At 46.1% G+C, this 26896-nt stretch overlaps 1 protein-coding gene across 4 annotated transcripts in view; it reads right to left on the bottom strand.

Moving 5' to 3' along the window:
- Positions 1–26896, bottom strand: part of LOC129852744 (echinoderm microtubule-associated protein-like 4) — an 85904-nt gene that overhangs the window by 8893 nt on the left and 50115 nt on the right. For 2 of the 4 annotated variants that reach the window (XM_055918421.1, XM_055918407.1), the window contains exons 3-22: positions 24367–24508; positions 23283–23504; positions 20624–20764; positions 20252–20277; positions 19805–19840; positions 16743–16866; positions 16360–16509; positions 15587–15656; positions 14551–14661; positions 12063–12158; positions 11815–11949; positions 10718–10853; positions 9035–9186; positions 8776–8901; positions 8010–8141; positions 7697–7764; positions 7463–7551; positions 7228–7325; positions 2980–3067; positions 2651–2749 (exon numbers count right to left, since the gene is read on the bottom strand). In XM_055918421.1, coding sequence (XP_055774396.1) covers positions 2651–2749; positions 2980–3067; positions 7228–7325; positions 7463–7551; positions 7697–7764; positions 8010–8141; positions 8776–8901; positions 9035–9186; positions 10718–10853; positions 11815–11949; positions 12063–12158; positions 14551–14661; positions 15587–15656; positions 16360–16509; positions 16743–16866; positions 19805–19840; positions 20252–20277; positions 20624–20764; positions 23283–23504; positions 24367–24508 — 2241 coding nt within the window. The remainder of the gene's footprint in view (positions 1–2650; positions 2750–2979; positions 3068–7227; positions 7326–7462; positions 7552–7696; positions 7765–8009; positions 8142–8775; positions 8902–9034; positions 9187–10717; positions 10854–11814; positions 11950–12062; positions 12159–14550; positions 14662–15586; positions 15657–16359; positions 16510–16742; positions 16867–19804; positions 19841–20251; positions 20278–20623; positions 20765–23282; positions 23505–24366; positions 24509–26896) is intronic. The other 2 variants (XM_055918414.1, XM_055918428.1) reach the window with 2 other exon arrangements.

The raw sequence follows: 26896 nt of genomic DNA, 5'->3' as shown, positions 1-26896 counted from the left end.
GCATGATCTCTTTGCTCGTTGTTAAATTCCTTCTCACATCTATGCTCTATTCAGTGACCAAGTAAAAAAAATCAATAATCCAAGCCAAACCTTCATATCATAACTGCTACATACAGCCTACATAGTTGTCACCATATTAGCTAACATCATTGTCAACATGGCTACCAGAACTAACGCGTTAGTAAACCCACTACAATCATGCAGTAGTGTACAGCAAGCAGTTTAGCATTTACACCGACGGGCCCCGGTGACAACAAATTAATAAAACCGAAAGCTTACCTTGACTTGGAAGTGTTCCAGTGTTGGATAGCCATAGCCAGCTAGCTAACATAGCATCCCTCTCTGTTTGAGCCGGGTGTTTGAGTAGGCTAAAATTGCTAGCAGCATTTGCTAGCTAGCTGCAATATGTAACTTTTTATGTGATATATATGTGAATTTGGTTATATGTTGTGTGTGCAAGTCTAAATTGAGGTAGATCTGTTCTATCTGCGCTATTTCTATGCTTCCTGTTCTTATGTTTATTTTTTTTGCGTCTATTACTTTCAGTTTTGTACACCGTCTTCAAACAGCTGAAAATGAAATATTTTTGGTTATGGAAAATATATTTCACAGCTGTTTAGATGGTACAATGACTACACTATACTGGCTTGTTTTGTCAAACTGAAATTAAGCAAACTATTCTAATTTTAGCAAGAAGGAAATGGCAGAGTGATTTCTACATAGTGCATCTAAGTGAACGTTCTTAAAAAATAAAATGAAATATAGCTAGCTCTCACTCCCTCTCTTGCTTCTCCTTCATTTAAGAAATTAATTTTCTCAAAACTGTTAAACTATTGTCTTTCTCTGAGTTAACTAATCACCAGATTTTATGCACTGCAGTGCTAGCTAGCTGTAGCTTATGTTTTCAGTACTAGATTCATTGTCTGATCCTTTGATTGGGTGGACAAGATGTCAGTTAATGCTGCAAGAGCTCTGATAGGTTGGAGGATGTCCTCCGGAAGTTGTCATAATTCCTGTGTTAGTCTACGAAAGGGGGTGAGAAACATAAGCCTCCTAGATTTTGTATTGAAGTCAATGTACCCAGACGAGGACGGAAACTAGCTGTCCTCCGGCTACAGCATGGTACTGCTAAGGCTACTGAAGACCTTCATTACAAAACAGTGTATTTTAATCAGTTATTTGGTGATATGAATATATCTAGTATAGTTTGATCTAAAAAGGATAACTATAATATTTTACTATTTATATGAAATTTATTGAGGAGAATGGTCCTCCCCTTCCTCTGAGGGGCCTCCAATGGATCAATTGTAAATTGGCACTCCGCATGAAAAAGGTTGCCGACCCCCTGCTATAGGCTATTTAAAGCCACCTTTGTTGAATGGCGCATACAGTGTATTATGAGTGTCATCGTCTCGTGCCCTTCCAACCCCCCTTGTCTCGTTGCGATGCATTCAGAGATGTTCCTCATAATGTGTGTGCCCAGCTCATTTTCGCATTTGCCTTTCTGCATTATTATTGCAACATAGTAGCCAGCTTGTCTCTGTCTGATTATTGTGTTACCTACGCAGCAGTTGCACCATTTGGGTGCCTGTTCATTATTATTTTTTTAAACATTAAAATTCACATTTGCTATAGCCTACAATTGTTATTGGCTTTGAAGCCAAAAACAGGACATGTAAAGAGCAAGTTGTTCAGTTGTGTTTATTTTCTTTTGGTTTCGAATGGTCAGCAAAAAGGAGGGCTCCCCACCTCCCAATTCAATTAACCCCTGGCTATCAGATTACAACAAGGCACGTTGCCTACTTTAATTTTGGGGCCTAATCATTACACCTCTGGTTGCAGCCTCAGACAATCTACTGGCTGAGAACTGTGAAATCTGAAAGTCAAGAGTTAACTATATTTCTAGCCTCATAAAGAACTGAAATATGTGGAATGGGGGGCTAATGTGGGGCTATTATTCTGGGCCTGAGTCCCTCCGATAGAAAGAAAAAACGGGAGGGGTTAGTGAGTGAGTGAGTCAGTGAGTCAGTGAGTGAGGGAGAGAGAGAGAGAGAACGAGATAGACAGTGAAAAAGTGATGGACAGAGGAGACAAAAAAAAGAGGGAGAGAAATAAAGAACGAGAGATCGAGAGAGATACCACATTACACACCATGCTGCAGTGGAACAAAGCCAGTAGTGAAAGCACCTCAGGGACAAGTCTGGTAGCAGAACCAGAGTTGGATTGGAAGGACATTAAATTCCTGTTATTCAAACTAGAGCTCTCGATTTCCTTTCACTGCTAAAAACTTGGGTAGGACATCTAAAACAAAATGGTGTAAGAAAGAGTAGAGAAAGAGAGGATGAATGAAGGAAGAGAAAATAAAACGGGGGCAATAGGCAGAACGTCTAAGAGTGCGTGCGACAAGTCGCTGATGTGCAAACTCCCAAACCCACACTCTGTTCAGTAGTAGGACTCATAGAAACACAAATTGCAGCCACACAAAACCACAGAAGCTTATAAACCCACATCAGTGAAAATAAAAAAAAACACAAACACAGACACAGAAATCTAGCATGGCACGGCCAAGAACAGTGACAACGTGTTTGAGGATGAATCACGCCGAAAAGAAGAACCAATCCCACCATATCCATATAACCCAGGTACTGACCGAAGACATGGTAGCCCAGCACACAGGTGTAGGTGGCCCAGTCAATGTCCTTACACTCAGAGCGGTTACGGATATACTTGCAGCCATTTGGAATGTCCCCTGCAAAGAGGATAGAACCAAGTCAGGGCATAGTTGAAGGGGATACTACACAACAAAAGTGTAATGCAAAAGGTATGACTTTCATGAGCTATACTGTACGTTGGTTAAGCCCGATTATTTTTGGGGGGATAAAAATTCCTTCATGGATCAGTAACATAGCATGAGGTTCCATCAACGAAGCTGTAGTCTCACTTAAGCATGACAAATCATTTGAAGGTGTGTCTACTCACAGTAGAGGATCTCATAGTCTCCTGAGTTGGACATGATGAACTTGTTGTCGGGGGACCAGTCAAGATGTGTGATGTAGCTGGAATGTCCCTGTTAACCACAGAGTGAGAAAGTTTGATAAATGATTTAGAGAGCTGAAACAGTTAAATGGTCTATTTACTGGTTGTTGTATTTTACCCCCTTTATCGCCCCAATTTCATGACATCCAATTGCGACCCAATTTCAAACTTGTCTCATCACTGCAACTCCCCAACAGGCTCGAGAGGCGAAGGTCGAGTCGCGCGTCCTCCAAAACATGACCCGCCTAACCGCGCTCCTTAACACCTGCCCGCTTAACCCGGAAGCCAGCCGCACCAATGTGTCGGAGGAAACACTGTTCAACTGACGACCGAAGTCAGCCCGCAGGCGCCCGGCCCACCACAAGGAGTCACTAGAGCACAATGAGTCAAGTCAACCCTCCCCTAACCTGGACGAAGCTGGGCCAATTATGCGCCGACCCTGTCACGGCCAGTTGTGACACAGCCTGGGATCGAACCCAGGTCTGTAGTGACGCCTCAAGCACAGCAATGTAGTGCCTTAGACCGCTGTGCCACTCGGGAGGCCCTAGTTAATGGTATTTTAATGGAGCTAGGGACATATACAGCATGTATAGTACAGCTAACTTAGTTTTGCACATCATTTCATGTGAGATTTTGTCCTTTAGAAAAGTTCACTATCTAGGGAGCTCTATCCACCTCAGCCCATAGGAGGAGCCACTTTGTGTGTGTGTGTGTGTGTGTGTGTGTGTGTGTGTGTGTGTACATGTCTGTCTGTCCTCCCCCTCACTCAGGGTCAGGGAGGGAATCTCTGTTAGCCTATCTTGGCACTTGGTTTGATTTCCTTCAAGTCTGCAGGCTTCCCTCCAACACAAAGACCCATACACACATGCAATCATACACATGCATGCAAACGCGCACACTTTTACACACAGGAATGTCACTGACATCCTGCCAAGCTAGACACTCCACAGCTGCTGACCTCACTTTCTCACACAAACATATACACATCTGAATTCCATACTGAACGGCACACACACAAAGTTGATGTATTTCTCGGTTTATGCATTTCCCTATTTATACGCAGAACCCTGTAGTTATTTATTTGAAGAACAGGACATACATATTTATGTGTCACTAAAAATCCCCATAAACAGTTATACACAGAAAGTACAAAACATTAGGACCAGGTGAATCGAGGTGAAAGCTATGATCCCTTATTGATGTCACTTGTTAAATCCACTTCAAATCAGTGTAGATGAAGGGGAGGAGGCAGGTTAAAGGAAGATTTTTAAGCCATCAGACAATTGAGACATGGATTGTGTATGTCTGCCATTCTGAGGGTGAATGGGCAAGACAAAATATTTAAGTGCCTTTGAACGGGGTATGGTAGTAGGTGCCGGGCACACCGTTTTGTGTCAAGAACTGCAACGCTGCTGGGTTTTCCCACACTAAACAGTTTCCCGTGTGTATCAGAATGGTCTACCACCCAAAGGACATCCAGCCAACTTGACATAACTGTGAGAAGCATTGGAGTCAACATGGGCCAGCATCGCTGTGGAACGCTTTTGACACCTTGTAGAGTCCATGACCCGACTAACTGAGGCTGTTCTGAAGGCGAAAACATTAGGAAGGTGGTCTTAATGTTTTGCACACTCAGTTTATATCAGTGTGTCTCGCTGCTTTACAGTGGAGCTGTGCTCACAGACAGGGGCCCAGTCATCTGCCAACGCCTATAAAACCTCAAACCAACCTTCCCACAATGTCTTTCTTCCCTCTGGAGCCAAGGGGTCTTTTTACATTTACCAACACGTCAAATGAGAACCTTGCTTTAATACTCTCTCATGCAATCCCAAGCTTATTATTCAGCAATCTAAAACGTGACAGCTATGCACTTAGTCTGTGATCTGGTATTGAAAAAACCCCACACAAAGCACTATACCACACGCACTGCTGTGGCTGCAAGGCTATGTACGGTAGGTTGCCTGGGGGCTTAACCTTTGACCAAGACCATAGTGGTCAAGCAGCAGAAGCAATGACCGTGACCACAACCCGAGCCGCATGGTCCTGACTATTGGCATCCATCACACAGACGACCAGTAGCCCACAGGAATGGAGGGTAGAGCGAGAGAAAGCGGGTGCGGTGTGTGAAAAGAGACGACATGAATGAGGGACACGAAAGAGAGGGAGAAGAGGGGAAAACAAGGGAGAAGGGAAAAGGGAGGACCAATGTGTGCGAGACAGAGCGACGTACATACGGAGTGAGAGAGTGAGAGAGAGAGAGAGAGTGAGAGGAGAGAGAACACGGGATATAAAAGAGAAATAGAGACAGCAGACTGAGCAGCAGCCAAGCGGAGGCCAGAGAAGGTTTAAAACAACAGTGGAGTGATTCACACTGGCCCTGTGCGGTTCTGACCACTGTAGCGTAGGCAGTATATACAGTATTTTATGATATACCGGTATTGATGCAGGGACCGGTTTGGGTTTTTACTTTACCTTCTATACCGGTATTTGAATGTTTGGTTTGTTAAATGTGATACGCCATGTGTAATGTCATTTTTTTTTAAATAATCGTTTACTTCGCTACTTGAGTCATCTCTCTCTCTGCTCTTTCTCTCTGTGCCACCTTCCACACAGACCTAGCACGCACCCTGTCACAACCATGAGACACTTGCGTTCAGTCTGCATGGTCAATGCAGCACATGCAACAGTGTTGCATGTTGCTTCTTAATATAAATCCACTAGCATTCTATATTAGTTTGTGTTTCCTACATCTGCAAACAGCTAGTTTGTCTTTTCTTAGAAAGTTGCCCTAAATCTTGTGACACTAATTGTTAGCCACTAATGCTATATCTAGCTAGCAAATACATTTACTGAGTAATAAATGTTGCAAAGCAAGAATATGTTAGCTACATGAAGTAGCTAGAGAAAAAACACAATGTAGTCAAATCTTATAGGGTCCCCTAGGAAACACTTATCACCACTTTGGTTCCTACCCTGTCACAATAACTCCTCCCTGGCATTTTAATTCGTTGTCATCTCAAACACTGTATTCAAAGTTCCCACTATTATATTCTAACTATAGAATTAGAAGAGTCATTATATTTCCATGATTCCAACAGTTTTGCTCTAATTCGCAAGTCAAATCGCAATTGCAACATTTGGTTAAAAATAAGTCCGAGATTATTTGCCCATATCGTGCAGCCCTACGTGGCAGTGTGGCAATTATCACAATTGAGCAGTGGTGTAAAGTACTTAAGTAAAAATACTTTCACGTACTACTTACGTCACTTTTTTTGGTATCAGTACTTTGCTATTTTTTGGGGGGGGCAACTTTTACTTCACCACATTCCTAAAGACAATACTGTACTTTTTACTCCATACATTTTCCCTGACACCTGCTGGTCATGATCTGTATACCTTCACCTCTACCCTGCTGGATTTAAACCCATCACTATACGTATATACAGGTAACTGCCAAAATAAAGGAAACACCAACATAAAGAGTCTTAGTAGGATGTTGGGCCATCACGAGCCAGAACAGCTTCAATGTACCTTGGCATAGATTCTACAAGTGTCTGGAACTCTATTGGAGGGATGAGACACCATTCTCCATGAGAAATTCTATAATTGTGGGTTTTGTTGATGGTGGTGGAAAACACTGTCTCAGGCGCCACTCCAGAATCTCCCATAAGTGTTTAAATGGGTTGAGATCTGGTGACTGAGACGGCCATGGCATATGGTTTACATCATTGTCATGCTCATCATACCACTCAGTGAACACTCTGGATGTGGATGGGGGGGTAGGGATTGTTGACCTATGGGGGCATTGCCATGGTAGCTAAAATAATGGCATGCCCAGCATTGTTATATGACTCTAAGCATGATGGGATGTTAATTGCTTAATTAACTCAGGAACCACACTTGTGTGGAAGCACCTGCGTTCAATATACTTTGTATCCCTCATTTACTCAAGTGTTTCCATTATTTTGGCAGTTACCCAACAGTCCCCATCTGAACTGATTTTCTCTCTCTCTCTCACGCTCGGTCTCCTGTTACTTCTTCTGTGATTACCATACAGTGAAAGCACTGATCCTTTCCATCTCTCCAGCTGCAGGGAGACGTCACTCCCTAGGGCCCCACACACACACACACACACACACACGCACACACACTAATCACTTCAAACACACGAACTAATGGTCATGTACTCACAATGCACTTCCCGTATCTGGCGTACTTGCGCCCTTTGTCCGACACGGTGTAGAGGTAAATGAAGTTGTCATGTGATCCCACTGCCAGCAGGGTGCCATCTGAAGGATGGAACAGGATTGTGGGTCAATTATCCACCATGTTTCATTCTCCTCCCTAACCGTTTATTGGTTTAACAATTCTCCCATCAAAATCCAAGTCTACGGATAGGATAGGGTGTAAGACCAGCTCCACCCACCTACGGAGAAGCGTATGACTGACAGCTGCTCATTGCCGTCTGTATGAATGGCCACCAGGTCTCTGGTCTCCGCATCCAGAGCGTACCACCTGGAACACGGGAGGGGGGGGGGGGGAGAACATCATCGAGAATTTAGAAGAATGGACTATTCCCATGCAGGCGTAAGCGATAAGAGATGGGATTAATAGCCACTGATGGGCTTCAGAGTTCGAGTTAGGGTTAAGCTCAACTTACTTTCCTGAGTGAGTACCAATGGCCACAACAGCACCACTAGGGTGGAAGTCTGCACAGTGGCCATGCTCCTGAGAGAAAGAAACAGCAAGAGGGAAGGGAGAGATGCAATTCAAACATACATAAGTCATTTTGTGTAAGGCCTGAATCCTAACTTAGGATGTGTTTGCATGCCTTGATCTCAATAAAGAAAACTTGCAGCAACATTTCAATTACGTCTGTGAATAAAAAAGAATTTAAAAAAAGGGCAGTGAATGAGCGTGTATTCTTAATCTGCAGTATAGAATAGTTCTGAAAGGGAGGTATTAGTTCTTACATCCAGCAGCCTGGTCCATTCCAAGCAATGGTCCACAGAGTTCCACAGGCACACTTGCCTGTCCTGGGCACAGGTGAGGAACAGGTCCTTGAAGGGGTGAGAGGCCAGCCCCCACAGCTCGTCTGTGTGACCCTAGGGGCGATAGGTCAGAGGTTGGAAAATAATGAGGATGTGTAGGCACTTTGTCCAACGTGGCTCCACACTTGAGCAGTTAACACGACTTGCAGAGTAGTTGACACATACTCTGTCTATTCTGTATGTCGCCCATGTTACTGTATGTGAGAATCAAAATCCACAGTATCATGTTCCAACCAACTAAGCCAATGGAAACACACCACCACTAACACTCTAATGCCCTCCTTCACACGGGAGTAGCGTGCCTCAAAGGAGGTGGCAGACGAGGGGAGAAGGGGGTGGGCTCAGTTGGGTGCCCTCAAAAGAGGGGATAAATATCTCTGCCAGCCTGTTTATACAGAGTTCAAATCACTGGAAAATGTATACCAAGTTTTACCACGCAGCTCTCTGGAAAATAGCAGCGTCTCCATCGCTCTGCTCTTCCTCACAGAGAAGAAACGATTGGGAAAGCAGCTAGTGAGGGGGCCGACACTGGCATCCCTACAACAGAGCTGCCGTAGCAGGGCCCTGCAGTCCTCTATTGGCTTTAGTTCTCACACCCTGGACGTTTTACACACCTGGAATATGTAGTGCTGGCAGTCAGCTAGTCAGCAGTGAGAGAGAGAGACAGAGAAATAGAAACCTCTCTCACCTGGACTTCCACCTGGAAGCCGTCATTAAACGTCCCCCTCAGGACGAAGTTACGCGAAGTGCCCACCAAAAGCTGCTCGCCCTTGCCCTCAGCCACAGCACGAATGGTTCCATATTGATCCGGGACCTGGAGCGGAAACAGATACACTGAGATGTAGTCATAGTCATCATATTGAACATGTGACATATGTTTGCGCATAAACCACGGCGCATTGGTGTGGAATGTGTCTGGGTTGTATTCCATATGGCTGAGACGGCACCTCTATGTCCCTCTCTGGGTTGAGGCCGTGGTCCCACAGGATGATCTTGTGGTCCTTGCCCCCTCCGGTCAGCAGGGTCCCATTCCTCATCTGACACAGAGTGAAAACACTGCCATCATGGGCCTTGATCTGACGACTGATCTGGTACGCACCTACGTGGGGGGGGGGGGGGGGGGGGGGGGGGGGGGGCGGACAGAGAGGGAGAAGTAAAATTGCCCAGAAGGAAAGAGGAGGGAGAGGAATGAGAGAGGCTTGTAAAACAGCTAGCAGCAGAGATTTCTGGGAATAGGATACCACAAATACTTGACATTCGTTAATGTGGTTTATACACCACGCTGCAGGCCAGCTCTTGTTGTTTTCTCAGGGGACCATTTGAGGGGGGAAGTGAATGAGAGGGTGTGCGTGTGCGTGTGCGCAGAAGATAGCTGTGGAAGGCAAGTTCGAATGAGTGCGAACATGCACGTCTGTGCGCGCGCACGGTCTAGGTTTGATGTGTCTGCATTCGCCACATTCTGATGATCACTCCTCCTGTTACAATACATTCTCTGCTGATAACACAGACAGATACACAGCGAGGCAGGCCCATTCCTCAAGGCTAGTTACACTGAACCTGAGGCAGGGGAATTCTCAATGGGGGTAATATTGAGTGGCAGAGGGAGGGTGTGTGAAGAATTAATGTGCATCAGATAGTGTTTCTGTCGGTTTCTGTATCGCTTCTGCTCCCCCTCATTGGCATGACCTTCATCCCTGCAGCACTCAGACAGATGTGGACCCACACGCGCAGTCAAGCGTTCCCAAACGCAACCTCAAGCATGTGCGCACACACACATACTGTACACGCATCACAGGAGGCTGCTGAGGGGAGAACGGCTCATAACAATGGCCGGAACAGAGCAGATGGAAAGGGATCAAACACCTGGAAACCATGCGTTTTGATCTATTTGATACCGTTCCACTGATTGCGCTCCAGCCGTTACCACGAGCCCGTCCTCCCCAATTAAGGTGCCACCAACCTCCTGTGAGACACATGCATTCCCACCGTCTAACCACAGGGACGCGCAGGTAAACAAAAAGAGATGAACAGTTTTTAATCCACGGCGCCTGCCCCTAGCCCTGCTCATCCAGTTCCTCTGTACGCCACAACCAAAACTATTACTGCTCAAATCCCCAACACCCTCCGTCCCCCGGGCACTCCTGGCCTGCCAACACTCCCCCCCCCCCCCCCTTCTCTTTTCCCTTCCATGTCTGTTCCAAGTGGCTGTTCCACTGGATGTCATAAGGTGAATGCACCAATTTGTAAGTCGCACTGGATAAGAGCGTCTGCTAAATGACTTAAATGTAAATGTAAATGTCTCTCCTTCAAAAGGCTGTTTTCTTTTCGTCAGTCTCAAACCACCTCTTCCAGTTGCTCTCCTCTGTGGCTGAGACTCTCGGTAGGTTACCTACTTGTGTTACTCATGTGGGCATGTGTGATAAATGGTCAGAGTTTTACCAAAGTGACTAAAGTTTAAAACAAATATTCAGTAAGCTTTACATGGCTTGCGAGGGAATCAAACCCGCAATGCTGGTGTTGCAAAGCACCATGCTCCAACCAACCGTGCCATCAGTACTGCAGCACTATACGGCTGCCTGCGAGGTTTAAAGTACAGTGTAAGGTATATGAGGTATCATGTGATAGTGTACCTTTGGGGCCTTTCCCTGGGGCCGGCTCCACTGTGCTCCGGCTCCAAATCAACATGACGCCTCCAGAGTCTCCAGTCAGGATGTCCCCGTTGTTGAGGAAGGCCAGACACTGAACAAACTTGGGCTTCTCGTATTTCTGAAAACGGGAAAGGGAGAGACGGGAGAATGAAATGTCTGTGTAATAATTGCTGTCTGTGTGTTTAGGGCAGACTAGAGAAAGAGACTGTATTCATGTATGGGTAAAAGTATACTATGAAAGGGATACATTACATTCTAGCATCGCATTATTATTTAAGTTTTTCACTTTTGGTGACACGTAGGGGTGAGGCGAGTACTCGGACAAAACAAGTATCATAGCGAATGGGGAATTTTCCCGAATACGATTATGATACGATTTTTTTGTTGTTGTAACTATCCGTGTTCTGAAAAAATTAATGGTCAGCTCCCAGCACAATTGTGTACAACTGCAGGCCACAATTCGAGGCGGTTCTGCGTGTGCTCATTCGGGCCCTGAATTGTGGGCTGCCGTTCCACCCTTTTCTCCCAGCACGCATCTCTGTCACAGTGTGAAGGGCTGTGCGCGCTAAATAACTAGATTGGCCAGTTCGGCTGTCTGTAAAGAAACGGGCAGGGCGTAGGTTGAACCTGCTGCCAGGATTGGATTATAACAAGCCCAGCTCCCCATCCTTCCCACCCTCCCTCCCACCTCCCACCCTCCGTTTTCACTCGTCTCATGGCCCAACTCCCCTTCTCTCTACAAACATATTGTGTGAATCAGAATCCGTAATTAGCTAGTCATGGTTGTTCTAGCTATCAATCTAGTTAGTTATATTTTCTGTCGACGCCGCTGAGGACATATCGTTGATTTTGCCTGTCTATGTGGCGTTGTAGTAGTCTCCTTTGTCTGTCCGTCAATATTCCATTGCTGGCGTCGTCTTTGTCGTTATGCTGTGAGCTAAGCACATGTGTTTGCTTGCTATTATTTTTATTCTCGCCCAGGCATTTTTACAGAGCGACAGATCAGCTTGGCTCAAGCGGATCTTTTTTAAGTCATTGAAGTCGTTTTTAAGAACTGGACAAGTGAAAAATGTCCTCACCCCGAAGATGCCCTGCTTGCGTGCCAGCGAGGTGCCAGCCCAGGTCCAAAAGAAGATGTGTGACTTGCCGCAGGTTACTATGGTGTTGGCATCAGTAGGGTGGAACTCCACCGCAAGCACCACCTCATTTGTAGACTGGAGGAGGTGAAAACAGTCAAAAATAAAACCTTTTGCAGAACCAATCATCAAATGCTTTACGTATTTTAGGCAGAATTGCACAGCATAAAAACACCCCAGGTTTCCCTGACCTTGATTTCAGCTATTTTGGATTTCTTCTGCCAGTCCCAGACAGTCAACATGTGGTCGTTACAATCGTCAATCACCGCCAGGTGTGTACCGGAGTCCTGTAGGAGGAAGACAGGGCATGTCATGTCAGCAAAGCTTGTATGAAACACAGATCCGATTGTCTGCGATTCAGTTAACATGGCATAACATAATAATACACTGCTCAAAAAAATAAAGGGAACACTTAAACAACACAATGTAACTCCAAGTCAATCACACTTCTGTGAAATCAAACTGTCCACTTAGGAAGCAACACTGATTGACAATAAATTTCACATACTGTGCAAATGGAATAGACAAAAGGTGGAAATTATAGGCAATTAGCAAGACACACCCAATAAAGGAGTGGTTCTGCAGGTGGTGACCACAGACCACTTCTCAGTTCCTATGCTTCCTGGCTGATGTTTTGGTCACTTTTGAATGCTGGCGGTGCTTTCACTCTAGCGGTAGCATGAGACGGAGTCTACAACCCACACAAGTGGCACAGGTAGTGCAGCTCATCCAGGATGGCACATCAATGCGAGCTGTGGCAAGAAGGTTTGCTGTGTCTGTCAGCGTAGTGTCCAGAGCATGGAGGCGCTACCAGGAGACAGGCCAGTACATCAGGAGACGTGGAGGAGGCCGTAGGAGGGCAACAACCCAGCAGCAGGACAGCTACCTCCGCCTTTGTGCAAGGAGGAGCAGGAGGAGCACTGCCAGAGCCCTGCAAAATGACCTCCAGCAGGCCACAAATGTGCATGTGTCTGCTCAAACGGTCAGAAACAGACTCCATGAGGGTGGTATGAGGGCCCGACGTCCACAGGTGGGGGTTGTGCTTACAGCCCAACACCGTGCAGGACGTTTGGCATTTGCCAGAGAACACCAAGATTGGCAAATTCGCCACTGGCGCCCTGTGCTCTTCACAGATGAAAGCAGGTTCACACTGAGCACATGTGACAGACGTGACAGAGTCTGGAGACGCCGTGGAGAACGTTCTGCTGCCTGCAACATCCTCCAGCAACATCCTCCAGCATGACCGGTTTGGCGGTGGGTCAGTCATGGTGTGGGGTGGCATTTCTTTGTGGGGCCGCACAGCCCTCCATGTGCTCGCCAGAGGTAGCCTGACTGCCATTAGGTACCGAGATGAGATCCTCAGACCCCTTGTGAGACCATATACTGGTGCGGTTGGCCCTGGGTTCCTCCTAATGCTAGACCTCATGTGGCTGGAGTGTGTCAGCAGTTCCTGCAAGAGGAAGGCATTGATGCTATGGACTGGCCCGCCCGTTCCCCAGACCTGAATCCAATTGAGCACATCTGGGACATCATGTCTCGCTCCATCCACCAACGCCACGTTGCATCACAGACTGTCCAGGAGTTGGAGGATGCTTTAGTCCAGGTCTGGGAGGAGATCCCTCAGGAGACCATCCGCCACATCAAGAGCATGCCCAGGTGTTGTAGGGAGGTCATACAGGCACGTGGAGGCCACACACACTACTGAGCCTCATTTTGACTTGTTTTAAGGACATTACATCAAAGTTGGATCAGCCTGTAGTATGGTTTTCCACTTTAATTTTGAGTGTGACTTCAAATCCAGACCTCCATGGGTTGATACATTTGATTTCCATTGATCATTTTTGTGTGATTTTGTTATCAGCACATTCAACTATGTAAAGAAAAAAGTATTTAATAAGAATATTTTATTCATTCAGATCTAGGATGTGTTATTTTAGTGTTCCCTTTATTTTTTGAGCAGTGTATAATTCCAGTTTAGGCCTACATATTCACAGATACATACTGTATGTAGGCGAGAGGGCACGGAAATCTAAAGAGGAATCCACATGTTGCAAAATGGCCATAAAGCAGGCAGGACTAAACAATACTCTTCTAAGTGGTTAGCCATTGAGTAGATTTGGCATAATGATATCAACAACAGCATAAGATAACCTTCTTTCAAGCTTTACCATTATTTGATAGGGAAAATCCACTGCTTAGTTAGACCTTTGATCACATAAGGGGATAATGAATCACTTAGAATGTGTGCTTGTGTGGGAGCGTATTTGTGTTTGTTCGTATGGAAAATGGGTCACGGTGTGTTTTTGTCGGTTTGCGTCTGAAGGGAGCCAGACATTAAAAGCTGTGTTCCGGAATGTGCTAACTGAGGACAGAGAGAGAAGAGGAACCTTAAACTACTACTGATTAGAGAACCTATGATGTATTCAAGACCGCAATAACACCAGTCTGACCCACTAGCAAAGGGCTCATTCCAGAAACACACAGCACCTAGAACCCCAGAACTGAGTAGAACCTCTCATCTAGATCCACTGGCTGTGATGTGAGTGTGATCTATCAGATACGTGTGATATGGACCCTTCCAGAATGGGGTTTCATTTAATGTACTCCACCAGTTCCCACAATTCTCATAATGACTAACACTTCCTGGATTATACCATTAGAGGTGCTACGGGTACCCACCGCCTTAGAGAAGGCCAGGGAGCCCACCCCTCTCTCAAAGGTGCCCAGGCCGATGACCTGCAGGGTGGACAGGCTCACCGAGTCCCACACCCTCACGTGGGGCTGCAGCGGCTAAAGAGGGAGAAGAGGAGATACACATGATTTAACAAGCCATCGCTGTAGCCAAACTCAGACACCACGGCTGCATTTGCAGTATACTTTTTCCACAGCATCCTTTCCTTGTTTCCTTCCCTTCACAATCACTGGTAGATGAGGAGGAGATGAGAACACAAACATCATTTTTTGTAGATAAAAGGACTGGACAGATTTCCACCTCAATTGCTTTTCATCTATCATATCCTCTAAGATCAGTGGTCATGAAGGAATGGGGGAAGGAGGTGAGGAAAGGAAGCCATTTTAAAGACTTGAGAAAGCCTTTATTAACAAGTAGTCAGTGAGTGAGTGGTGCAGGATCAGGCGGGCTGACAGGTAAGATACTCTTCCAAAGAGACGTTCCAGGAAGGTTTGAGTCAGTTTGGCATGTTTAGACCCAGAGAGCTTAAAATATAATTAGTTGCATGAGCGCACTGACTGTTGGTGTGGTTGAGTAAATATGGAGCACCTGTGTCTGGGTCTGCCTGTCAGGGACGTGAGGGAGCCTGATTGTGCAACGCGATCAGAAATACTATCACCGTACACAAGAAGAGACCTAGTGCAAACAAGGATTATGCTGTTAAACATAACCACAGGTGTCTCTCTGTATTCAGCGGAATGGAATAAGACTACTAAACTCACTTGGAAAAACCCATGGCGTTACATAGGTGACATTTGAGCCCTGTGACTTGCCCAGTGTGTGTGTGTGTGTGTGTGTGTGTGTGTGTGTGTGTGTGTGAATGATAGGCAAGAAAACAGCATCTGTGCTCCTAAATCCGGATGAACAAACATGAAAATGTACATGAACAAAGAAATATCACACATACGAACATATCATTAAAGGATTTAGCGAGCAGGAAGGCAGGGGGTTAGTAATGGGTGAGGTGGTGGGAGTGTGACTCACCCGGCCGTCCTTGTCCACTCCCGCAATCTGTCCCGTGGCAATGCGGATCTTATCGGGGTGAACGGCAAGGCTAGTGAGTTAAGCAGAGAGCGAGACAGAGAGCAAGAGAAAATCATAGACAGATAGAATGAGAGACAAAACATGGATAGATAAAAAATAAATAAAAATTATTGGTTTGACAATGTCGGAAACTACCTCCCTGTTGAAAACCATTACAGTCAGAAACAATCCGTCGTAATGAGAGGAGTATGTCAGGTCTAAAATTAAGTTGAGAGGGAGCTGCTAGACTGAGCTGACCCGTTTGCCTGTCTGGCCTACAGCCTGATGGGAGGAAGTGAGGCTTTTCATTTCAAACAAAGACAGTTTTGAGTCAGACTTCTGCCATCACAAGGACTAATTTGTCTCTTCCACTTCTCTACCACCCGGGCAGAAGACATTTATATCTCATTTGCTTAGTCTTTATCTTAAGAGGCCTCTGAGAGGATGGAACCTGGAGACAGTTAAGCTGAACCATTGCGTCTGTGACAACTATTTGCTTAATCCACATTAAAAGGTTTCGTAATGAAGTGTTTGTACATTACTCAGACCCTGAGGGACACGTTGTTGTATCATCTGAATCTAGTGTATCTACTGTATGCAGAATACACAGCCCATGATGGTGTGTAAGCTACTGCAGAAATCTATTACCTGATACTACACAACCAAGGCTGACCAATACTCCCAGACTGACAAAAAACAACAACATCAAATCGGAGAACAGGATACCAGCTCACCATTTGACACAGTCAGTGTGGCCAAGGTAGTGGCGCTGTGTTCTCTCCTCGTAGTTGAAGAGCACGACCACGGAGGCTATGAAGTATACACTCTCCCCTGTAGGGAGCAGGTACACGTTGGCTCTGCAGTCTCTCCCCCTGTAGCCATACCTGACATAAAAGGACTCAAGGAACCACGACACTATTCCCCTTTTCCATCATCTGCAACGTGAAAACAACTGGACAGGTGAAAGTGGAGACCTATAAAAGGCCTCCACCTTTTTGCTTTGACATCTGTCTGAGCCCAGAGACCCACAGACAGACGAGAGGGCGAGACCGAGGTCAGGGGGACACGCGGAGTAACAGAGTGTTTGGGACCAGGCACCGCTAAGAAGAAAGGATACACCCACTCAAGTTTGAGTTTCCACGGAGGCAGCTCTGTGCGCACGTCCTCATAGTTCTCCACGTCCGCCGGGATGAACATGGTGATGGGGCGACCTCGCATGAACATCTTGATGTAGTCTCCCTCTGCGAAGGAGACGGACAAAGTATATATTTTTTTAGCTAGCTATATCACGATCGCCATTTTGACTTGCTACACAGAGAGGAATTCTGGTAACACTAAACCCATGCTTTTGCAAACACATTCAACATACAGTATTAGCACAGGTATAAGTACTTTCAAATACTATTTGAAAGTATTCAGGCAGGCTAGAGCAAACACTCAAAGAAGCAGGCCTGAGTAGTGGCGGTTCATGTTTTACATTAACAGAAAACCCTGTTACGGTAAAGCATTAAAAATGACTGTGGGTCAGACAAATACCTCGTTTAATGAAGGTTAATAGAGAGTCATGAGTCAGATAGCGTAAGTGAGAGTGCATGACGTGACTTTAGTCCACGAACCCAAAGATATCTGCAGCGTGACTGCTCAACACTCTCCGCACCGTCACACACAACCACTTAGTGACAACATTTTTTTTTTTTTTTTTTTTTTACACGTAAAAACCTACAAAAAGCCTTGAAAACCCTAATGAGCTCAGTTAGTGTGCTGCACGTGCTTTCCACTCATCCAGGGATGAGATACTGCATAGACCGAGATAGATATACAGATAGACGGCCAGTCAGACAGAGAGAAGCGTCGGGTGCCGTGCAGTGGCGCAAAGCAGTGAGTCAGCAACCCCAAACTCAGCTGAAATAAGAAAACGTGATGGGGGGATAGAAAAAAGAAAAGATGGGGAAAAGAGAGCAAAAAAGAGGGGGGGGGGGGGTAGATGTGGTAGACGGGGATCAGTGGAATGTGTGTGTTTCTACTCTCCTAGTGAGAGAGGACGAAAGGGAGATGGGTTGGACGGAGGCCAAACTTCACCATTGCTCATGAGCGAGGGCTTTCTTCCAGCTTTCCCAGATTGAGGAGGAGCATACAGTAGACTCAAACTAAAGGGCCAGAATTCATCCCAGGACCTACCTAGTTATTACTAGTTTGAATGTACTGCTCCCACTAAAGGCCAACACACTGCCTTGGACACTGTAATACTTTTAGCCATTGTCTGCAGTATTCTTCCTAACTAATCCTTTCCCCCACTGCACAGTGCATTCGGAAAGTAATCAGACCCCTTCATTTTTTCCACGTTACAGCCTTACTCTAAAATGTATTAAATTGTCGTCCCCCCCCCCCCCCCCTCAATCTACACTCAATACCCCATAATGACAAAGAAAAAAAACAGGTTTTCAAGACCCTTTACTTTGTTGAAGCACCTTTGGCAGCGATTACAGCCTCGAGTCTACTTGGGTATGACGCTACCAGCTTGGCACACCTGTATTTAGGGAGTTTCTCCCATTCTTCGCTGCAAATCCTATCAAGCTCTGTCAGGTTGGATGGGGAGCGTCACTGATCAGCTATTTTCATGTGTCTCCAGAGATGTTCGATCGGTTTCAAGTCCGGGCTCTGGCTGGGCCACTCAAGGACATTCAGAGACTTGTCCCGAAGCCACACCTGCATTGCCACTACCGTCGCTCCAGTCTGAGGTCCTGAGCAGGTTTTCATCAATGATCTCTCTGTACTTTGCTCCGTTCATCTTTGCCACTGAAAAACATCCCCACAGAATGATGCTGCCACCACCATGTTTCACCATAGGGATGGTGCCAGGTTTCCTCCAGACGTGACACTTTGCATTCAGGCCAAAGAGTTCAATCTTGGTTTCATCAGATCAGAGAATCTTGTTTCTCATGGTCTGAGAGTCTTTAGGTGCCTTTTTGGCAAACTGCAAGCAGACTGTCGTGTGCTTTTTACTGAAGAGTGGTTTCCGTCTGGCCACTCTACCATAATGGCCTGATTTGTGGAGTGCTGCAAAGATGGTTGTCCTTCTGGAAGGTTCTCCCATCCCCACAGAGGAGCCCTGTCAGAGTGACCATCGGGTTCATGGTCACCTGCCTGACCAAGGCCTTTCTCTCCCGATTGCGCAGTTTGGCCGGGCTGCTAGCTCTAGGAAGAGTCTTGGGGGATTTAAACCTCTTCCATTTAAGAATGATGGCCACTGTGTTCTTGGGGACCTTCAATACTGCAGAAATATTTTGGTACCCTTCCCCAGATCTGTGCCCCAACACAGTCCTGTCTGGGAGCTCTACAGCCAATTCATTCGACCTCGTGTCTCGGTTTTTGATCTGACATGCACTGTCACCTGTGGACCCTTATATAGACAGGTGTGTGGCTTTCCAAATCATGTCCAATGAACTGAATTTACCACAGAAGGACTCCAATCAAGTTGTAGAAACGTCAAGGATGATGAATGGAAACAGGATGCACCTGAGCTCAATTTCAAGTCTCATAGCAAAGGGTCTGAATACTTGTGAAAATAAGATAAGAAAAAATGTAAAAACTGTTTTCAGCTTTGTCATTTTGGGGTATTGTGTGTAGAATGATGAGGAAAATGTTTATTTAATCAATTTCAGAATAAGGCTGTAACGTTACATAATGGGGGAATAAAAGGGGTCGAATTGCTCTCCGAATGTACTGTATCTGTGGCCAATAATGCCGGGAAAAGGCTGAATTCGTTGAATGAGCTGAATTCCAGTCCAAAGTGTGTCTGTGGAGGTAAATGAGCACCCCAGCCAGCAGACTCAGGACCAACCACCTTCCTCACATGACCAGAGGCAACCTGCCTGAGCCAAGAGTGGGACGCTTTTAACCAGACGACACTCCGCTAAGTGGCCAGGGCATACTGGCACATCTATGCCCTTTATTTAGGTCGGGCATCGGCCTGATGACAATAAATGGAGGAGGGTGAGAAAGTAGAGGGAGGGAGTGAGAGCGAGAGAGAGAAAGAGCGCAGAGGGAAACAAGAGATTCTGTCTGTGTTTGACATGATAAAGGGAATGTCAGAGATAGATAGACAAGCCAAAAAGCAGAGAGGGTGGGGCAAGCGCTCGTCCCAAGGCTGGCAGCTCTCCTCGCTATCTGACAACTTACCTGCTTGGCTGTTTTTCTCGCGGGTTGACATTTTGGCTGGTCATGAGACAGAAACAATGTCACTCACACAATGATAGTACACAGGGGAGAAGAGCTAGAATGACCTGAAGACAGCAACGATGACTTGTTGGGACTACACAATAGGATGAAGGACTATGTTGAAGGAAAGGAGACATGTTTGGAAGGAACAACAAGACGCTAGGCTTTGAAACACAGCTCTTCTCTTACCTAAAAAGGTACTCTCAAACCTACATAGCACAGCACAGCGTTTCATAAGCCCAACGAGAGCACACTTTAGGTTACATTGCATCCTATTGTACAGCTTCATTAATAAACGATCTGGTTGTAAACAGATGTGCCAATGGTGTCGGTATACCGCAGTACATCGCTCTAGCGGTTCCATTACGCGGTGGTGGATGACTAACTTAGAAGAGAGAGTATATTCACCTTGGCTGATCACTGGGTCTTTATGCCTGGAAGAGAATGGAGAAATAACAATAAGGTCAGACTGTGACTTGAGACTCCAAAACAAGTAAATGTTATCTGACAGCTGGGCCAATTTAACAGCGTTCTCTATTAGGGAGGGACTTTGGATGAACACAATATAGGGAATTAAGGGGCAATTCTTGGATGATAGTGTAAGATCTGAAAAAGGTACTCTCAAGCTAATGAATACCCCATAAACGAAAGCAGGCCAGTCTCACCTCTTAGTACAAAACATAGACCGGAATTCAATTATTGTGCATCACCGTATTTGCATTACACTTCCACACATATGTTTACATCAGATTTGTGACGCGTGTCCCATCAGCCACTCACTTGTCTGCGTTCTTCGCCACCTTGGCCAGCAGTTTGGAGGTGGAAGCAGCCTTCACCAGCTTGTTCCTGCTCTCCTCGCCACTCTCCCAGGTACTACTCTGTGAACGCTCCATTCCCGTGCCCCGCTTCGCACTGTGACCCCTACACACACACACACACACACACAGAGGGACGTACAGGGTGCACACAAAAAAAATAAACAGATCGTTTTATACCACAGACGGGTAGAGAGGGGAAGAGAGAAGGACAGTTGGCTAGACAGAAAGAAAGCTGGAGCATGGATGAGTGCCATGGTGATAATGAGGATTTGTTTGAATTTGTTCAATTAGTTGAACTGTAAAAAGTGCATTCAAGTGTGCAACTGTGAACTACATTATTTTTTGGCAGTTTTATGCCATATACATTAAAAGTACAGCCCAGAGCTTGAACCTGACCAGGCCACCAAGTGACCTGACAAGGGAAAAAAACCTCTGTACCTTTAATGCACTTAATTCAAATAGAATTATTTCACTCATGGTACGCCTCTTTTTAGGGTTAATCTGGACCTGAAACAGACGCGCACAAATGCAGAGATACAGTGCCTCAGAGGTACCCAGGTGAGTAGCAGGCAACCCTCAGGGGTAGAATCGATACCCGCTGCTGTAGCCGGGCACACAGGGGAAAGCCCACCCCAGTCACAGGTTAGTACACACGGGCTGGCTGAACAAGTCAACCCCCCCCCCCCCCCCAGGCTTCAGCAGACAGAGGAGGACAGTGAGTTTGGCTGTAAGAATCACACTGCTAGTAAAGTGAAGAATGGAAAGTTTGGAGAATGGCTAGAGCAGAGAGAGAACAGCGCGCGAGAGAGAGAGAGAGAGAGGGGATTGTGAGAGAAAGAGCACGAGCGTGAAGAACTCCACTCCTCATGCGAAGCTGCGAGAAGGACGGGGGTTTAAACTGCGAGACGTAATGTTTTTTTTGGGGGGGGGGGGATCACTTCTGCATGGTGTTTTTTTCTACCTCCAGGGGGCCATAGTGACACTGAGGGGGCAGATAGGACTGGGGCTGAATGTTGGGGGAGCGGTGGTGGCTCAACGACGTTACACTGCTACATTTACAGAGTCTGTACTCTCTCCTTATCTACTGTACGGTGAGGGAGACAGGGACAGGAAGGGAAAGACATCCAGACGTCCTCTGCTTATTCTAACTGCCTGCATGGAATTTGGCGGGAAAACAACAACCTAGCCCGAAAAGAATTTCTCCATAACCCTACTACACGCACGCACGCAGTACTGGTACAGTATCATTGCTCTACAGCAGATATATAACGTACACTGACTGTACAAAACATTAGGAACTCTTTCCATGACATAGACGGACCAGGTGAAAGCTATGATCTCTTATTGATGTCACTTGTTAAATCCACTTCAGATCAGTGTAGATGAAGGGCAGGGGACAGGTTCAAGAAAGATATTTAAGCCTTAAGACAATTGAGACATGGGTTGTGTACGTTCGTAAGTCTTACCCACAAACGGGGTATGATACCAGGAGCCAGGCACACCAGTTTGAGTGTGTGAAGATCTGCAATGCTGCTGGGTTTTTCCACACTCAACCGTTTCGCGCGTGTATCAAGAGGGGCTGCAACTCAATATTAGGAAAGGTGTTCTTAATGTTTTGCACATTCTGTGTCTGTTGGTTAAAAGCCCTGAATGGTACACTCACATCTTCAAAAATAGCAACAGAAGCCCACTTGATACTTCCAATCCAACCAGAGGATTGAATAGCATGGAAAAGGGCCATTTAAGAGGTAAAAGCCACCCTATAATACTCATCCCCAGAAAGAGCCCCGACTGTGCACTACGCTGCTTAGAAGCCTGGCCCATTTCAGATTGGGTGGACACACACACACACACACACACACACAATTGCCAGCGGATGAGTTTTCCGGGCTAACGTTCTTGGCACGGCAGCGGCGCTGACTAATAACCTGTCACTTGCCCAGTCTAATAGGCAGGGATGGGTTCCCGGGTGCTCTTTGTGAAACTTAATTGGTTCTCAATGTTCCTGAGAATAATTTATATTGATCTGTGTTATGGGTAATGAGTGCGAAGGCAGTGCTTTGATTAGTGAGAGCAGTCGGTCTGGGGCTGGAGCGCGTGTGTGTTGGCGTGTGTGTGGGAGTCTAGGGCTGGTGTGTGTGTGCATCCGAGTGTGTATCCTGAATGGTACGAAGCACAGCTAGTGCATGACAGATAGGGCCTCTCCTATTCCTAGTGGAGAGAGGGCTCAAACTGTTACAGATGAGTGCAGAAGGGTCATATGCAAACCATTCCTCTACTCTATTTTCCTCATCTCTGAATGAAAGGGCTTTGCTACAAGCGGGGCTACAACTAGTCTAAAAGATAAGTGATGGAGTTTGAGAAGCTAAGGTCTGCAGTGGCTGAGTCTACAGGGAACGATAGCTGAAAGTACAGGTGAGAGACAGAGAAGGGAGAGAACAGGTTAATAACCAAAATGGGTTCAAAAATGAAAGCGATCTAAAGAAGCATGCCAACCAGTCAAAGGTAAGAGCTAAAGTCATGAGCATTCAGAGTGTCGGAGGGCATTGCGTTGGTAAGGTGTGGGGGGGGGGGGGGGGGGGGGGGGGGCAATCGACAATCAAAGTGGGCATCTTAGGAACCTTTTGGCTGGGGAGGTGCCCTTGCTCTCCGGGGCCTGCCTTTGGGACTGAGGGGGGTGGGGTGAGGAGGGGTGGCTGGAGGCGGAGGGGGACGGAGAGGGCTGTACGGGGCTGGCAGGGGAGGGTTTATCGTTAGCCTGGTTGGGCTGGGAGGGCCCCTCCTCCTTCTCCTTGATGCCCTCCATCTGAGGCTTGTCCTTTTTCCTCTCCGCTGTCTGACCGCTGTGGAGACAACCAGGGGGTCAACCAGAGGATAACCAAACAGCGGAACACCACCAGTGGCGACATGGGTACAAGGGGACACAACCAGTGGCGACATGGGTACAAGGGGACACAACCAGTGGAGACATGGGTACAAGGGGACACAAACAGATGGAACATATATGACGACGACAAAAAAGTGACAAATAACAAAACACAGGGGTATACCAGGACACCGTTGATGGTAAAATGATCCTAGATCTGGGCAACTTCTACCCTCAGCCTTCACTACTGAGAGACCTGCAAAGCCTCAACTTCCTGCAAAGGCAGTGAATTGCTGAGGTCAGTATATTTGATTCATATCTAGTTAGTCATCGAGGACATGCTCAGCAATGCTTAGCCATAGGCTTAGCTACATGCTGTGACAGGTACTCCGTCACTACGTCATTGTCCTGAAAGAACCAGGGAAGTGTATAGGCTTTATTCTGCTGAATCACTGCAAGCTGCAAGGGAGAAAGTTAAACCCGTGATCAACACTCAACAGTTTCTTTTCTGGGAGGAATTAATGTGGCGTTTCAAGGCAAAAGAATATCAATACAGACTCTGCATCAATGGCTGCCCATCTGATACATGCAGGTCTAGAGTTGTGCAGTGACTGTTTTTGAATGGTGTGTGTGTGTGTGTGTGTGTGTGTGTGTGTGTGTGTGTGTGTGTGTGTGTGTGTGTGTGTGTGTGTGTGTGTGTGTGTGTGTGTAACTTTGTGTGTGTAGCGTATGTAACTTTGTGAGTGTGTGTGTGTGTGTGTGTAGCGTATGTAACTTTGTGTGTGTGTGTGTGTGTGTAGCGTATGCAACTTTATGTGTTTGTGTGTGTAGTACAGTACCTCTTGGCAGCTGAGGAGAAGGTATCCTTCCTGGTGACGGAAACTGTGGAGCTGTCTCGGTCTCTGTGGCTGGGCTTCCGGCTGCTGGAGCTGCCGTTGGCGATGCAGGACATAGAGTAGGCCTCGCGCAGGGGAGTCTGGCCTACAATGGGCAGGAGAGAGCATAGTAAGAGGCGACAGTAAAACCCACGCAGTATATACAAGTAACTGCCAAAACACTTGAGCAAATGAGGGACACAAAGTATATTGGAAGCAGGTGCTTCCACACAGGTGTGGTTCCTGAGATAATTAACCTTGCATCATGCTTAGGGTCATGTATAAAAATGCCCAGTTGCCGAATGTTTTGGCTACCGAGGCTAGAAGAGCTCTGTGACCTTGAAAGAGGGGTCTCAAAGGAGCATAGGGGGTTTAAATGGTGTGTGTGTGTGTGTGTGTGTGTGTGTGTGTGTGTGTGTGTGTGTGTGTGTGTGTGTGTGTGTGTGTGTGTGTGTGTGTGTGTGTGTGTGTGTGTGTGTGTGTGTGTGTGTGTGTCTCTCCCTCCTTCACCAGATCTCAACCCAATTGAAGACTTACGGGAGATACTGGATAGGCGCCCGAGACAGTGTTTTCCACCACCATCAACAAAACACCAAATTATGGAATTTCTTGTGGAAGAATGGTGTCACATCCCTCCAATAGAGTTCCAGACCCTTGTAGAATCTATGCCAAAGTGCGTTGGCCCAACGTCCTATTAAGACACCATGTTGGTGTTTCCTTTATTTTGGCTGTTACCTGTACATCAGGATAGAATGGGAGGAAAGTTTATGTATGTATGCGAGTGAGATGTGAGAGAACTGTGAGAGAACTGTGAAAGAGCTGTGAGAGAAAGAAGGAGACAATGTCTACTAAGGCTGACCCCAATTAGTCAACTGGTCGATAGGCTGTTGGTCGAACAAGATTTATTTTAGTCGAGCAGTAGCAAATATATATATTTTTTTTAATGGCACACGAGGCACCTGTCTGAGTCACACCCATGTCAGTGAACTAATCCATTGCAGAGGCTGAGACTAATCCATTGCGGAGCCGCGTGGATGGCACAGTCCAAGAAGAAGGGGAGTGTGGCTAAAATGCACAATGCACGTCTCTCTCCAGAACGTTCTCTCTCCCCCGCCAATTTGTGCACATTCATTGTTTCATAACTTCATTGTGTGAATTGTTTGCCTTGATTGTTAGTGTATATCAAGTCCCCATTACATACATCACCTGTAGTAGCCTACATTTACCGTTCATTCTTAGAATTTCTAATCTACAATGTTTGTTTGGTTATGGTCACTTCTGTTCATCCATTCACTATATTATTATTTCAGTATTTTTACCGTTCTCATTGGCAGAGTGGACATCGTTGTTTGCAGAATGCACAACCTATGCTAAATTTAGATTTATTTTCGTTCCATTTACGAGTTGTCAATTTAGTCAGTCTTCTGTTTGGAACACTACTGTCAATGTTGATGAAGGACATGCACCTGATTACGCATAGACATCGGCCTATAGGCTACCTGGCCTGCGCACAAATGTAGGCATATTATAGCCTAAACGTGCACATTTGGGGATCTGATAGTATTTCTAATTGGCTTAACGTACCACCACTAATGAGCTGTGGAGCTTCTCAAAGTAATGTTTTCTTCACCTCAAACAGTAAGCAAACAAAGTCTGTTTTTACAGCCGTTGAGAATGACAATAGTTCCTCAATTGTATTTGGAAAATATTTCTAGCCCTCTCCCTTTTCAATAACCACTCAGCGTGAAAGGGAAAAATGTCATGCTCTGATCCAGTGGAAACGTCATAAAATGAGTCTACCTGATGAGCTCTTATCCCTTGCGCTATATTTTATACAACGTTGCAAGTTTGCTAGTGTGAACTTCTCTGGACCAAAGTTGATAGTTGATACAATGTTTCAAATTCGTTGCAGACAGGCCATGCGTAGCCAATACGATTAATAGGATATTTTCTACCTGCAGACTGCAATGTTTTTATTTGTTGTTGGCTATTCTTACATAGTTGGCAATAGAAGTTACTTCTTTAGGTTTGCCTCATTTTCATTTAGCTAGAATTTTGATTACCCACCTGACAATGATTTTGAGTTACGAAGACAAGACGAAAATGTTCATATGAAAACCATAACAGGCACGCAGATTGGTCGAAATTGTAAGACAAATCGGCATTCCGCACGAGAAAGGTTGCCGACTCCTCGTGTAACCTATTACCGGAAACTTCAGGAGAGAAACTCTCTACAGCAGTATATAGGGATTAAAAGGGAGGGGGAGTGGTTGAACAACGGAGTATGAGATTATGACTGCTCAACAGACATGGTTTATGAGCCTAATCCGTGGGAGAACAAAGGAAGGATTAGGGAAGGCAGATGTAAAAAGCATAACAAACATCCTTCCTCCCAATGAAGCTTCTATGACACTTCTGTAAAGCCGCAGACACAACGGTAGCGTTTGCCAGCCGAGAACACTTAGCACCTCTGAACAGAGTGGCGGACGTAATT

This window comes from Salvelinus fontinalis, chromosome 1 (assembly GCF_029448725.1).
Source record: "Salvelinus fontinalis isolate EN_2023a chromosome 1, ASM2944872v1, whole genome shotgun sequence".
NCBI lineage: Eukaryota > Metazoa > Chordata > Actinopteri > Salmoniformes > Salmonidae > Salvelinus > Salvelinus fontinalis.
Note: the sequence above shows the minus strand (reverse complement) of the source record. Positions and strands in the feature narration are given on the sequence as shown.